At 41.8% G+C, this 15,749-nt stretch overlaps 1 protein-coding gene and 1 long non-coding RNA gene across 2 annotated transcripts; both read left to right on the forward strand.

Annotated features, from left to right (window-relative positions):
• Positions 1-734: 734 nt before the first annotated feature.
• On the forward strand, positions 735-1,626 carry LOC110679389. Its single transcript, XM_021853872.1, has 2 exons — positions 735-1,162; positions 1,315-1,626. Exons 1-2 carry the CDS (start codon positions 877-879, stop codon positions 1,524-1,526), a joined length of 498 nt encoding a protein of 165 aa, XP_021709564.1. The 5' UTR covers positions 735-876; the 3' UTR covers positions 1,527-1,626.
• An 8,532-nt stretch (positions 1,627-10,158) lies between these two features.
• On the forward strand, positions 10,159-10,725 carry LOC110679390. The gene is made up of 2 exons (XR_002502445.1): positions 10,159-10,392; positions 10,458-10,725. It is a non-coding gene; the product is annotated as an uncharacterized LOC110679390 (long non-coding RNA).
• The last annotated feature ends 5,024 nt before the right edge of the window (positions 10,726-15,749 follow it).

Here is a 15,749-nt window from a genome sequence, read left to right on the forward strand (position 1 = left end):
AATGAGATTAGATGGTATTTGTATTTACATGGAAGCAGTTGCGTAGGATACACGAGGATCGATTAATGACCTTACATGACGTAGAAGTTTTGGGGTACAAATATTCCATGTGAAGTGAAGGGGTCAGTGATTCAAAGGCTTTTTACTAAGTAGAAATTCATGGGTTCGAAATCAAGTCCGTCCTTCATACAATAACAAAACTGAGTTGGTGGTATAAAGTTAGTGGTATAAAATCACCATTGAGTTCTGCTTCTAGAACATTCTGCTTGTTTCCAAAATAGAATGTTCCAGAGCAATGCATATACACCCGATTCTGTTTTTGCACGGGGGATGCGTACCGTGCAAAAAAAGTTTTCAGTTCAAAATTTCAAAAACCGTGTTAAAAAGTAACATCATTTCTCGACGTTTCATGCAAAAATAAGGTTTTGGCGAAAAAAAAATGTATGGAAACCTTTTTTGCACGGCCGTGTAAAAAAATCCGTGCAAAAACAGAATCGGGTGTATCTGGTTTCACTGGCGGGTAGAGTAACGCACGAGTCGGTTGATGCACACCTCAGCTGAGTGCCGTCTGGTTGACGTTCACTCACAGTCAGCTGTCATCAAATGCTTCTAGCGTAACATATGAAATGTTCTTATCTATTTACATGAGTTAATCAACGTATGATTAATGTTTCTGTTTCCACTTATTCTCGTCGAAACTGCTCTGTGCGTTGAGCAGAAAAAAAAACTGATCGGCGCTATGCAGAAGCAATTTCGAAAAGTCTTCGGGTGATATGGACCGTGACATTTCGTGCTAGGTTGGTAGCGCAAACTCGAATATGCAAATATAGCGAGGAAGAACAATTTCGCTTCGTAAGTTCCCAGTTTCTAAAGGGAATGGCGAACAGAGAGCTGGCCAAAACGGCCCGCATTTTAGACTATGACACCGAATTTGTAGTGCAGTCGGCAACGCGTTCTGAAACCTTCGAAGAACAACCAAACACATCTACAAGTGACGTACTAGCAGTTAGTGCCTCGAAGTTCCGGCCCGCTAAAAAGCGTTCGCACCAGTCAAGTGGCCAACAGTTGAACAGCTCAGGAAAAAATCAACGCAGTGGCGCCCATAACAATTCGTTTCATGGTATCCCAGCTAAACGACAGAATGTGGGAGGACAAGGCAATGGTGAGTTTTTGTCCTTATTGTTATAAATGACATTTGTTTTGTTCACAATAAGTGTAAAACCTTACCAAACGATCAGTTTGGTTTCAAGGTAACACTTTACAGTCGGCTTGTGATTAATTATCACGTATTACCTGGGCGTGTTTCTCTAATAGGTTCGCAGTTCAACAGACCAGGTAAACGGCACCGATGCTCGCGTTGTGATCGTCCTGCTAATAACGGAAAGCAATGTTCTGCATTGAACAAAAACTGCCGCCGATGTGGCAAACTAGGGCACTTCGAGGCATGCTGTCGAAAGAAGATAACGGTCGACCAGGACTTTCAACAAAGTCCCATGAAACCAGACGAAGAGGATCAACAGGTATGAGCAGATGTATAATCTTGGCTTTGATATCTCAATCTGATTTCCATTGTATGGGAAGTTTTCTGAGACCGATATTTGTTTTGTTTTGAACGTATGTCCAATGAAAAATTTGAATTTGTTTTTTTTAACATAATAAACGAGTGACGGTTGGAATTACCCATAATAGATCACTGCTTATATTCAAGGATTAACTCAAGCCCATGCTCATTATAGGCGAATCTATCCTATCTAGACATACTGGGATTCTGCTGTTTCGAATTTATTTTTGCCATTTAGTATACATATAATTGGTATAGTTACCCTGTCATTTCCAGATTGATTTCAAATCAATAAATGTAGGGAAAGCGTTAAGTTAAGCAAAAAGTTATTTGTCGATAAAATTTATAAAATGTTCACTAGGGTAAGTGTTTCCTTAGTGGAAGTAGCTCCAATAGCGAAGGTAGAGTTTTTTAAACTGTTTCGCACTATTTAATGACTATGTGATATTTTCAATGATGTACAATGTTGAAATGATACAATCAATCGCATCACATTTATAGAATTTGATTGTTTAGCTATTGAAAACAATGATTTTACTTAAACTTCTTTGTTCATTTACACCTATAGTGTTGCAGCAATACCCGCAGTATTCTCCATCCTCATTTCCCTTATCTCGATTTAATTGCAGTACATCAGCGCGTTGTCCCTACAAGATGTACTCGTCAGCTGCAGATTGGACTTTTCTAGTCCGATCAAATTTCTAATTGATTCGGGCGCCGACCCTAACGTTATTGGAGGAAAATCGTTTGGGAACAGTTAAAAATTGATAGTAAAAAGGGTCTGGTTGACATTCGTAGGATACAGATTCCTGATAACATGAATCTTGAAGCATATGCAGCGAAGCAACCTTTGCACGTGGAATGCGCATTCCGAACAGCCATTACTGTGGTTGGAGCTAATAATCCAACAATTCAAGCTGAGTATCTAGCAGTGCCTAACGGAAATCGGTCATTGCTTGGCCGAGCAACAGCAAGTGACATGAATCTGCTCAAGGTCCATTCGTAAACGACTGCGGGACTGTCAACGATATGACGGTCTTTCCCAAGATGCCTGGGGTGAAGATTAAATTCAGCATCGATCGATCCGTCCCCCCCGAACGCAACGCCTATTATAATGTACCTGCCGCATATCGGGAGGGAGCAAGACATCGGCTTCAAGAAATGGAAGCACGAGGGATTATAGAAAAAGTTACTTCAGCACCGGAATGGATTAGCGAAATGTCGGCCGTAGCAAAGGGCAAGGGCGATTTTCGGTAAGTCGTAAATATACGAGGCCCTAATAAGGCTATAGAACGCGAATATTTTCGCCTACTGCTAATTCATGAAATGAAAGGGAAGCTACATGGCGCAAAATTCTTCACCAAGTTAGACTTAACAAGTGCTTACTATCACCTCGAGTTGGCGAAGAGTCTAGGGAATTGACAACTTTTCTCTCTGAGAGCGGGATGTATCGTTTCACACTCCTCATATTTGGCGTCAATTTTGCTCCGGAAGTGTTTCATCGTGTGATGGCAAGAATTTTGGATGGAATCGAGAACGTTATAATATACATAGACGATATTTTGATATTTGCCAGGTCGTTAGAAGATATTCACAAGACAGTGGCTATATTGCTGAGGATTTTACGAGCAAACAATCTTAGCTTGAATTTGTCTAAATGTGAATTCGACCAAGAGCGCATACAATTTCTCGGACATCTGCTTGATGGGGACGGCTTCCATATAGAAGAGGCAAAAATACGACACGTACAGAAATTCCGAGAGCCGACTACTGCTTCAGAAGTTCGAAGTTTCTTGGGGCTGTCGGCTTTTCTTAGCCCATACATACCGAATTTTGCTAGTCTAACTGCCTCGTTGTGGGAGGTCACCACAACTTAGTCTTGGACGTGGGGTCCACGTCAGTCGGAAGCTTTCGAAGCAGAAAATAGCTCACTGTACAATAAGGGTAGGCGATATGGATTTTTTCCATGTCGATACGAAACGAAACGATACGCGGAATATCTTGCGCTGATAATGACAAAACGAAACGAAATTAAAAAATGTTTCGTGTAACTCGATACGAAATCAAATATCTCACGGAATTTTTCGAAACGAAACGAAATTTTTGAATTTGTTTCGCGGAATACACGTTTCAGTTTTTTTTCTTGTCAAAAGCTGGAAATTTGACCATAGGCATAAAAAACGTATTTTTAAATCCTCTACCATATGGAAACCTTAGTGTTGCTCAGCGGAATCCTTACATGTTTTGGTAAGACTTTTTTCTGTTTCTTTGAAATTTTCTTAATAACTTTATAAGGTTTCATTTCAACATATCTGACATTCACACAAGGCAATGAGTGGGTTTAATTTAAGGCGAAGTAGGCCGTAATTGAAATTTGTACGCGTCGTTAATGATTGTTGCTGATTCATCTCACGATTTCGAATCAAAGACACAACTGAAAAAGTATCAGAATACTTTATACGTATTAGCACGTACAGTGATACTTTTTCAAGTCGATATAAACTATCATTCGTTATATCACTTTGAAAGGCAAGCTGAAAAAGCATCATTGTTGTCAAAATGAATGACGGGCTACTTAGCCTTAAATGTTACAACTAAGAAGTGGGTCGAAAAGCAGTTACAAACATTTAAAACAATCTCAAAAATATTGAGAAGAGCCCAAAATTAATTTGATTTTTAGAAATGCCTTACAATTTTTTTAATCATGTGGATGTGATGTTATGCTAATATATACCATAAAGCATGGGATAATGATATTCATTTTTTTTGCTGTACTTTATGCTTTGTGGCATGAATGAATGAGATTGGGGACACAAGTCGATAAGTGATCATTGAAACACTAAACTGAGAAGCAAACTCTGTCCCAGTTGGAACATAACGCCAGAAAGAAGAAGAAAAATAAGTAGAACAGAGGAATCACTGGAATATTTGCTTTAGTATTTGCTGGAGTATTGAATTAAATTAAATTTTAAAGAATCCATCAACACATACCTAAGAAATCAATCAAGATAAATTAAAAAAAAAAAAACTGCAAATGTAATAAACTCTAAGAGATATTGCGGCAGCAACTTAACCAGGATTGCCTGTTGGGGTTAATTTAGAAGTTCCTAATAAAGTTTATGGAAAAGCCTTGCATAAACTGTGAATTAATTCTTGGAGGGATCAAAATCTGTGAAGGAATTTCTGGTCGATTTCTGGAAGAATTAAGGATTGTTGATATTATCTCATTTTTAGATTCTTTGTTTAAAACTGACTACAACACATTTTCACTAAATTTTGAACTTCGAGAGTGTATTAAAAAATATTTGAAAATTTCGAAAAAAAAAGTTTTGAACCTGGACTACATAGCATAGACGAACCGCAAATAAAGCTGACAAGTTCACCCACGTTCGTTCAGACAATCCGTCTTTCAATGAGCTAAATTTATTGTTTGGCTCATTTTTTTTCTCGGGATTTAGATGTGCGAAAATCGAAAAAAAAATGTTGCGCTTTTCCATTGTGAAATACCCTAGGTAACCCACCAAACATGAATCTATATCCGGAACCAATTTTGATGGTGCATGCAAAGCATGAATCAAATTTATAACTGATTTGTGATTTTTCCTGAAATAAATCATCAAAATCGATCGACAGATGGCGAAACTAGAGAATTTTGAAACTTGATGTCGGTATTGAAAAGGTTAAGTCTTTTGCCTTGCGGCATTTACTTGTAATGATATATTATCAATATTCGCATTTTTTTAATTGGGGGTCGTGAGGAAATTATGTCACGTTGTAAGAGGAGAGAGGAGTTGGTGGTGTGGTGCAGCGTAAATAAACCTAGAATCACTTTTCGATAAAAAATAATGTATGCATCTTTCTTGTTTAAGGTGAATATAAATCGAAGGCATACCTCAGAATTTCAAGAGCACAAATCTAACGAACCCCACAGCGGTTCAAGCTGAACACTTGATCGATTGGCCATCGAGTAACCAATCGATAGAGTTTTAAGCTTCAATGGACGTCTGGTTCTTTAGATTTGTTCTCTTGAAGATTTGAGGTGTGGCTTTGGATCACCCAAATCAACGCGATTTTTTACGGCGACAGCGACAAACAATCGCTGCTATTTCGCTGCTACATGTAGAGTTTTATGACACAACAACGAAATCGCGGCGATTTTCTGTCGTAATCGCGGAAAAAAACGCGTCGATTTGGGAGAGCTGTTCTTATGCTGTGTTAAAAGTGACGTCATAGCGGGAAAGCAAGAGAGAGAACTAATACGCGCATCAATAATCTGCACCACCTGAGCAAATCCAGAACATCAGGGACTCACGCTCCGCAGCTTTTTTTACATTTGTGTACAAACAGTTCAATATATTAACGGATTTGCTGAACAGGACACGCGATGTTTTCCGAAAGAAACCGTGGTTTTGCTTTCGTAATTTTTATGGAAGATAACATTGCGGTAGTTCATCAAACGCAGTTGTTCTTTTCCTGGGCTATGAGCCTATGCATGCTATAAAACGTTTGACTTTTACTTTGCGCCCTGTTTTCATATTCCCTTGAGAGAGAGAGAGAGCGAGACAGCACCAACACACGGCGCACAGTAAAAGTCAAAAGAACATAAGGATTTATGGCACGTACACAGCCTCATGAGCCTTTGTACGTGCCATAAATTCTTTTGTTCTTTTGACTTTTACTGTGCGCCGTGTGTTCATGCTGTCACGCTCTCTCTCACGGGTAACTTGATAACAGGGCGCACAGTGAAAGTCAAACGTTTTATAGCATGCGTAGGCTCATTCGCCGCGAAGAATTTAGGGCAAATGGGCGTTTTTGTAAACTTTACAACGGCAGTGCAGTTTATCATATCCTGCGGACCAGTCAATACTACAGTCATCCAACAGTTATGGATAGCACACAGATATGGATCAAAGTTGGATTAAACGGAGAATATCTAATCAAGAGTAGCAATTACGCAGAACCTATTTTACCTACGCGAACCATAAATCTATACAACATCGCAATCAACAATAACATGCTTAAACACTTTTGTTCCATTCGTAGGATATAAAATGTCATACATATGCCTAGAAGCGTTGATTCATTTTTGTGGGGCATTGAAACCCATGAGCCTTTGTACGTGCCATAAATTCTTTTGTTCTCATGACGTTTACTGTGCGCCGTGTGTTGGTGCTGTCTCGCTCTCTCTCACGGGCATTTTGAAAACAGGGCGCACAGTAAAAGTCAAACGTTTTATAGCATGCATAGGCTCATACCACAGTTGGTCGGTGTTCAGACAGACCAGACTGGATGATATTTCTGGAACCATGAAAAAACACTTGGTTCAGTCTGTCTGAACACCGACCAGTTATGAATCTAAGATAAGACGATTCTTAAAGAAACGCCAAAACGTAGGGTAACTCGGTATAATATGCCCCCCCTTAAGCAAAAATGGATATATCTCGGTCAAAAGCACTATCTCTAATGAAAAAAGCACTTCAATAGGACCATTATCTTACTAGTTGTTAAAAAAATGTAAGCTTTTCCGCAACATCTATTTAATTATCTGAAAATAGCATCTTTTTTACAATCATCTGAATCACGCACTTCAAAAAGAGCCTGGGCAATATGCCCCAGTATCAGTATAATATGCCCCACAACAAACGGATAGTACGCCCCATGACAAATGGACAGTATGCCCCACAACACAGGGGTTATATGCCCCAGGACTGTCAGCTGCTTATGCACGCTGAAAAAACTGCTAAAGAGCTTGCTCGGGAATAGATGGCATCAAGAGTGGGGCATATCATCCGGCCCGTGATGGGGCATATTGTCCAGGGATGAGAAGTTGTTGGAAAACGAATATTTCAGTGAATTTCTACTCTTTTTGGTCATTCTAACTAATGATATTCGTTCATTAGTTCAAGAGTCTACGTTTTAGAATTGGTTGCTTTGATGTTGTGGTATTTGACTCAAAAAATGCTTAAAAACACTGCGTGAAAAATTACATCGAAATTCGACTTTTGATACTTTTTGCATTATCTCTGTTTTGCTGCGCGTTATAATTGTCAAATTTTCATAGTGAGACAGTCTCATGAATTGTAAGGATTCTCAGTCATTTTCAATTTCAAATTGAATCTGGTTTGTTAAATATCGAGGAGGGGCGTATTGCCCGGGTGGGGCGTATAACACCGAGTTACCCTATGCTTTCACTAGCACCATTCGTTTTCCTCGCAGATAATTTGCTGTTATAATGTTCTGATCCAAGATATGAGTCGATTTGATCCATAATACGGACCCATTTTGACTGTAGCTAGGAGTAGAAGCGAACGCTTTGCCTTTTTTTGTTCGAAATCAAACTCCAATTTCGCGAAATTCCGTTTTATTCCGTTTGTTTTCAATTTTCCGTGGAAATATTTTAACAATTTGGCGAAACGAAACGAAATAGCAAAATACAAATTTCGCCTGTGCGAGTTCCTTGGAATTCCGCGGAATTTCGTTTCGAAGCGTATTTGACGGAATCATTCGGTATTTCGCATACCCTTACTGTACAACTACTTTGGGTTATTTTTCTGATGTGGATAAAACAGTGCTGTTCACTGATGACTCACCGGCTGCCCTTGGGGCCGTTCTTGTACAGGAAAATAGATATGGAACCCCTCGCGTAATCAGTTTCGCATCAAAAGCATTAACCCCCACGGAGAAGAAATACGCCCAAAACCTGCTAGAGGCCTTAGGTGCTGTCTGGGCTGTGGAGTATTTTTCTTATTACTTGCTTGACGTTTCACTTTGCGCACCGATGCCAAGGGAGTTGCCTTCATCCTTAACCACTAAAGAGAGAATTCTAAGAGGGCACTGACCAGGGCCGATTGTTAGGCCTTACGATTTACCCCATATGACTATGTGGTTGAATATGTCGAAGGGCGTTTCAACATAGCAGATCCGTCATCGCGCCTTTATAGTGGACATGACGAACCATTCGATGAAGCAGTAAGTCCATGGGAGATTGCAAGATTGGAGGCTAACGCTGTAGGTTTTCTAAAGGAAGAGGAAATAAAGAAAGCAACCTCGGTTTATATCTCCTTAACTGATGTATCGTTAGCTCTGAAGACCGGAACCTGGCATAAACATCTACGGCTGTATGAGGTACTATCTGATGCTCTTCATATCAGAGACGGATTAATAACTAAGGAAGGCCGTGTAGTTGTCCCGGAAATCCTTCGCTCTAAAGCCTTGGAAGTAGCCCATGAAGGTCATCCCATGACAGAGAAACTTAAGACAATACTTAGAGAACGCGTTTGGTGGCCGGGTATGCCAAAGGATGCAGAAAACTGGGTCAAGTCATACCAAACTTGTGCGACTAATGGAATTCCTGAAAAACCTACGCCTATGCAACGCACATTTGTTCCAAAAAATATCTGGGAAACGATCGCTATCGACTTTAACGGACCTTATTCGAGATACGGAGGAGTTTATATACTGGTGTTGGTAGAATACAGGTCGAGATATATATATGCGCGACCGGTAAAGTCGACTAGTTTTGAATGTACAAAAAACGTATTGGAAGAAACTTTTGAAAAGGAAGGATTCCCAAAACACATCAAAACCGATAATGGTCCCCCATTTAATGGGCAAGAGTTTGCCCAATACTGCACTGACCGGGGAATCAATGCCATCTACTCCACGCCGCTGTATCCCCAACAAAATGGCCTTGTAGAAAGATACATGAAGCTCATCAATAAGGCCATGGCAGCTGCTACATCCAATGGCACTCGCTATTTGGATGAACTAAGAGCGGCCGTGAAAGCACACAACTCAGTAGCCCACGCTGTAACAAAGGTCGCCCCAGAAGAGATGATGTATGGTCGAAGAATTCACCGTGGGCTTCCACTTCTACTACGAGGAAAGGTGAGTTTTTTTTTTTGACATCATGTCTTCCACCTTTCTGAAACCACTTTTGAAATAGATAATAGACAACATATAAAATAGTAAAGTGTCAGTTTGTTACAACAGAACAGTACGATGTTTTCTCCTTTTTTTTTGTTTGGACTTGTAGGGACTCTTGAGGATGCTCGTCGAGGTGCCCATGAGTGTCAAGTTTTTCCAGGTGATTAGGTCATTGTCGAGAGACAGTCGCGAGTAAAAGGTGATAGTAGATTTGACCCGAAGAAATTTACAGTTCTTGAACAATCCAAGGGAAACCTTACTCTTTCTGACGATGGTGGCCAAATCCTGAAGCGGCACGTGTCCCATACTGGGAGGGTACAGGATTGAAGAGCTACACAAACGAAGCCAATTTCAGCGAAACCTCTGATTAGCAAAACTAGGGAGAGGAAACCCCCTGCATACTTCCAGGATTACGTTAGGTTGGTGAAACAAGAGAAGGCAGACATGCGAGATTCTATCGAGACAAATTATTGCAACTGAGTACCGAAGAATTCAGGAGAATAGTGGCAATTTTACCCAGATATCAATAAATAAATGCCAAGAGCAGTTTATCAAAGTAAAGTAATTATTACTGTATTTATCAACATATATTTAGAAATCTGAACAGATGTCTGGAAAGTGAGGGCGGGTATTTTTTAGAGAAGGAGTGGGATGTGGGATACACCCTACACGCTAACTTTGAAGTACCCATTAAATGGGTTTCTTGTACCCATTTTTATTGCTTGTACTGAGTTGTCAAAAAAAGGGTATTATTTTCTGACATTAAAAAGGGTACATTTTACTCTTCTTGAGGAATGACTTCAGTCAGCAATAATGGGTGAAAACGCCCCTTGTCGTTATTTTGAGCAGAAAGATTGAAATTATTACCACGAATTATATTTCATTAATTAACTGAAAGCATCATGGTAAGTAGCTATTTCTTGAAGAAACTATTTACATCGAAGACTAAATTGACTATTCCTTATAACAGGACCCTCGAAGAAGCGGGATCTGGAACAGGAAGATACGGAGCAAGCGCCACGGATTCAGATGGACCAATGTTATTAATACTCCAATTAGCACTTTATTTAAAAGTAATAATCTAATAAAATTATTTTCATTAGACTCTTATATGTTGTGTCGTCGGATATGTTTAAAAAATTTCTTTAGAATCCTTGTTTTCCGTATGTGCCGGCAAGAGGGGGGTATTTTTTACCCATTTTTGTAAAATCAATGAGGGGTAAATAATACCCATTTTATGAAGTTCGAGGCAAATACCCTTTAATGAGTAAGTGGCCAATACCCATTAAATGAGTTAAACCACTTTTCATTGAAATGGGTACGGAAGTACCCATTAATGGGTACTTCAAAGTTAGCGTGTATTGCATCTCCAAATATGCTTTACGATATACCCCTCGAGATAAAGTCAATTGACATCGACGCTGTGAAGAAACACAGAAAGCTTGCCAACACTACCATCACCACCGTGCATAGACGCGTGCCAGAATCGGCCTCTTTCGTCAACACGCCGTCGCCCAGGTAAGTTGTGTCGCGCTTGGAGATCCGGTATCCTCCTCCGTTTCCAGACGGCATTTGCGGCAGCAGCAGTCCGAACTTTCCACAGTACTCGCTCGGGGTGAAGTCCAATTCATCGACGGAAGTCACAGTTTGGAAAGGCTGGTCCACACTGGACGGGTCAGAGAGCTCAATCAAAGTGGACTCTTAATTCACCAGGGTTGCAGTCATCACAGTCTTAGCAGTTTACGACCGGTCTTCGTATCGTCCAGACGTGTTTCAATTGCGAGATACTCTTGCATCGATGTGTTGTGATGGCTCTCAATTCACGAGAAAATACGTTTTAAGTGGATTTGACAAACTTTACGCGACGGCCAAGTTACGAACAAATCCATGATTTTGTTATTCGAGCACTCGGTTTACAACCCAATCTGGTGAAGCGGCTGCAAATTAATCATGCACTCAAATGCGCTCATGTTGTTAGCAAAACGACATGAGTGGGTTCGTGGTTGAACAATGATTGCTTTATTTCCGTTTATGTTGTTGTACGTGTAATAGGTATGGGAGCTATTTTATCAATAGGGCTGGTACATATTATAAAATCTAGGAGTGTTCGAATTCAAGACAGTATAACATCCCCTCTTTTATAGAAAGAAAACTTAAATAGCCCATAACTTACGAAACCTCAAAATCTTCGAAACGCTTGGGTAAACGAATAATACGCTTTGGTCTACCGATGTCTGCCATGGGTTGTTCGGCTACAGGTGTTGACTGTTCTAACGTCTTTGGATGCTCCAACGGACCCGAGGACGGCTCTTTAGGTTTTGAAGATACATATGAGGGCAGTGCTGGTTTGATGCAAGTGTTGTCTCGTCTGTATTCCCGTTCACCAACCGAAATTATTGTTGAACGATCGGTTATTGGATCAACAACTGTTCCTCGTTGCCACTCTTTGTCCGAAGGCTTCAGCTTAACAAAAACTGGTTGGCCAAATTCCAAATCCGGGAGACGTCGTGTTTTTCGATCATAGTACAACTTAGCTTGCTGCCTACACTTGACGATCTTTTCCTTTATTCCTTCTTGAAGCTTCGGGGAGTACTTTGCTTCGGACATTGGCACATCAAACCGAGTTCTTCTGCTAAGAAGACGTTGAACTGGAGAGCAGCCAACTTTGTTGGGAGTATTCCGCCATTGTAACAGCAATTTCCAGAAATCTTGTTTCGATTCATGGGCCTTCTTCATGAGCATCTTGGCGATTTTTACAGCTGACTCGGCCTTTCCGTTCGCCTGTTGGTGAAAAGGGGCCGAGACACTGTGTTTGAAGTCCCACAAGGTAGCAAATCGAATAAACTCCTGGCTCATGAACTGTGGACCACCATCACTTGATACTTCTTGCGGTACTCCGAATCTAGCAAAATTCTTTTTGCACGCCTGAATTACTGCTGCTGTATTCGGAGTTCTCAGTTCATCAACATCGAAGTAGTCGGAGAAATGGTCCACGGTGATAAGGTAAATTCTCTTTTGACTTTCGAAATCACATTCGCACAAATCCATGGAAACCTTTTGGTATGCGTACGATGGAATTAGGTGACTTTGCATGGACTGCGAACTTTGGCTGGCTGAGTACTTAGCACAAACGTCACAGCTCTGAACGCGCTGCCTGATTTGATCCCGCAGGCCTGGCCAAAATACCGTGTCCTTCGCCAGTTGAATAGTTGCTTCGATGCCAGAGTGGGACTGATGGAGACGTTCCAGTATATCTCTTCGTAGACTATGTGGTACTAGTATTCGATCACATCGCAATACCAATCCATTGTGGGTGCTGAGCTCCGATTTGTATTTCCAAAAAACTTTCAGATTTGCTGGAATCGCGTCGCATCTCGCCGGCCAGCCGTTGATGATATACTGCATGATGGCCTGCATCTCTGGATCCTCCTGTGATGCTTTGCGGATCTGCTCTACTTTGTCGTCCGAAATCCACGGCATTACTTGACTCGATTCCATAGATGTCGTAAATTTCTCGACTGGTTTCGTCATTGCTCTCTACTGCTGCTCGGGACAACATATCAGCTATGATTACTTCTTTACCGGGAGTAAATTGCAAGGTTATATTATATCGCTGTAGGGCTAGGATCATTCGCTGAATACGCAAAGGTGCTTCCGATAACGGTTTGTGGAATATTTTGACCAACGGTTGATGATCAGTTTGAATGGTCTTCGGACGTCCCAAGATATACATCTCAAATTTTCGACATGCGAGAAGGATTGCCAAAGTCTCCTTTTCAATCTGTGCATATCGGCGTTCAGTAGCACTTAAGGTCTTCGACGCATAGACGACTGGCTGACCTTCTTGCAGAAGAACAGCGCCTAGTCCTACGCTGCTACTGTCGCATTGGATCACGGTATTTTTTGTGGCATCAAAGTATCGCAGTACTGGTGCTGTGCTTATCATTTTCTTTAGACGCTCAAAAGCATCTTGTTGCTGACGAGACCATGTCCATGTTTCGTCCTTCCAGGTAAGTCGTCGGATTGGTTCAGCTACAGTGGAGAGGCTAGGTAAATAACGAGACAGATATGTGATCATCCCCAAAAATCTTTGAACAGCTGCGACGTCATCTGGAATTGGCATCATCGTTATACTGCTGGTTTTTTCCGAGTCCGGTTTTACTCCTTCTGCCGTTAGGATGTGGCCAAAGAATCTAACACTGTTCTGGCAAAGCTTTATTTTATCTGGATTCAGCTTCAGGTTCTTCTCACGCATCCTCCGGAGAAAAGCTTCAAGGTTTCTATCGTGGTCAGCTTTTGCTTCTGCAACTGTATTACCGCAACCGAAAATCAAAAAATCGTCCATCAGCGCCTTGACATTCCGCAGTCCTTGTATGGCTTCGTGTGCTTTAAGTTGGAAAATTTCGGGTGCAGACGTGATCCCCATAGGCATCCGTAGCCACTTGTAACGACCAAACGGGGTCCAACACGTAGTGAGTCTTGAACTATCATCATCCAGTTGGATTTGCCAAAAACCGGCACGGGCGTCGACAGTCGTAAACAACTTCGCATTGGCCAGTTCTGGCAGAACCTCGTCTAATGTTGGCATCTGATAGCGCGGCCTTTTCAAAGCTTTATTTAGCATAATAGGATCGATACATACCCTCAACTTTCCGTTCCGCTTGACCAGGATCAGGTTACTGACCCAGTCTGAGTGGTGCTTTTCCGGTGCAATGATACCGTCCTTTTCCATTTCCGCTAAAACTTGATGAAGCTCCTCCACAAGCGTCACTGCAATCCGGCGTGGCTGCTGAATTGTGGGCTTGGCATTTTCGTCAACCTCCAAATGAATAGTGCCTTCGAGCTTTCCCAGACCGGTGAACACGTCCGGGAATTGTTCAAGGATTTTCTTCGACGTCGATTTTTGCTCCTCCGAAAGTGCAAAACATACTTGAAGAAGCTTCAGATTAAGGCATGTCTTCCATGACAGAATGGGTGGCTGGTCGAAGTCGACGACGTGAAACACCATCTTGTATGGAGTTCCTTTGTGTACGCAGTCCACTTCGGTTCTTCCAATAGATTTACATCTTTCACCACCAAAGACCTTGAAAACCGCTTTGTCGTTGTCTAGCCGGACATGCTTCGTCCCGAGTAGGTTCATCACGTTGCTTTTTCCGATTACGTTGCATGATGCTCCTGAGTCCAGCACGCATCGTACCTGATGCTTGCGTGCGTTCCCATCGATGAATGTAATACCAGGGCAAGAAGGTTGTCGTTTTCTTCCTGCTTCACTTCGTAGAGATACTGCAACATTTCCACAGATTCTTCATCGCTTTCCGTATTTTCAGATCCAAAAGCCTGATTGTTTTCCGCCTCCAAGGTGTTAACTTTCTTCTTCATCCTCGTTCCTGAATTTCCGGAGCTTCCTTGTTCCTTCTTATTCTTACACGCTGCCGCAAAATGGTTTTTCAGTCCACAGAAGTTGCAGGTGGCACCTCGGGCTGGACAGTCAGACAGATCGCTGTGGTATTTCCTTCCACAAAACGAACACTGCTTTTGTTTAGGCTTGACACCGGATACTTTGTTGATCGAGTGTACCTGTGTATCGAGCCACTGGTTCCGCATCATTTCTTCGCGTGTTACTTCTTCTGTTTGGCATTGCTGGATCACTCGTGTTGCTGTAAGATCCACTTGTTCGATGAAGCGTTTTTTCAGAGGAACGTCGCTGATACCGGTAATTATCTTGTCCCGGAGCATCTCGTCCTCCATGGCACCAAAGTTGCAGTCCTTAATGAGTTCTCGTGCACGGTTGATGAACTGCGTCATCGATTCGGGTGGTTTGGAATCATCGCCAGTTTCCTGATGACACTGATAAAATTCATAACGAGCAAGCTTCACGTTACGCTGCGGAATCATATTTCGAGAGAGAGATTCCATACACGCTGCTACCGTATTTCTCTCATGTTCCTGGAGAGGCCACAAGTTGAAAATCTTTCTCGCTTCTGCTCCTAAAGCCGACTTGAAAGTCGCCACTTTGACACGTTCCTCCAAAAATTCCACGCCGGAAGCAATGAGATAGTTCTCAAACGTGTCCTTCCAATTGACGATGTTCTCTCTCAGATTGCCACTTAGCTCCAGTGGCGTTGGGAATGGGATGCCGCTGTTGATGATGGGAGCTGCCGCCATTGCTGGTCCTGCTTGTGCCCCTGCTAGGGCTTCGGGCAGTGGTTGTTGCTGACCTTGGCCGTTTTGAGCCATTACTATTCGTTGCTGAGCTGTTCAC

Source organism: Aedes aegypti, chromosome 3, assembly GCF_002204515.2.
Source record: "Aedes aegypti strain LVP_AGWG chromosome 3, AaegL5.0 Primary Assembly, whole genome shotgun sequence".
In the NCBI taxonomy this organism is placed as follows: Eukaryota; Metazoa; Arthropoda; class Insecta; order Diptera; family Culicidae; genus Aedes; species Aedes aegypti.

Bases quoted from the DNA above. Each gene is read 5' to 3' on its own strand.
- LOC110679389 (XM_021853872.1), top strand. From the start codon at position 877: ATGGCGAACAGAGAGCTGGCCAAAACGGCCCGCATTTTAGACTATGAC. The intron at 1,163-1,314 runs GTGAGTTTTTGT...TTTCTCTAATAG, and splicing joins TGTGGGAGGACAAGGCAATG to GTTCGCAGTTCAACAGACCA.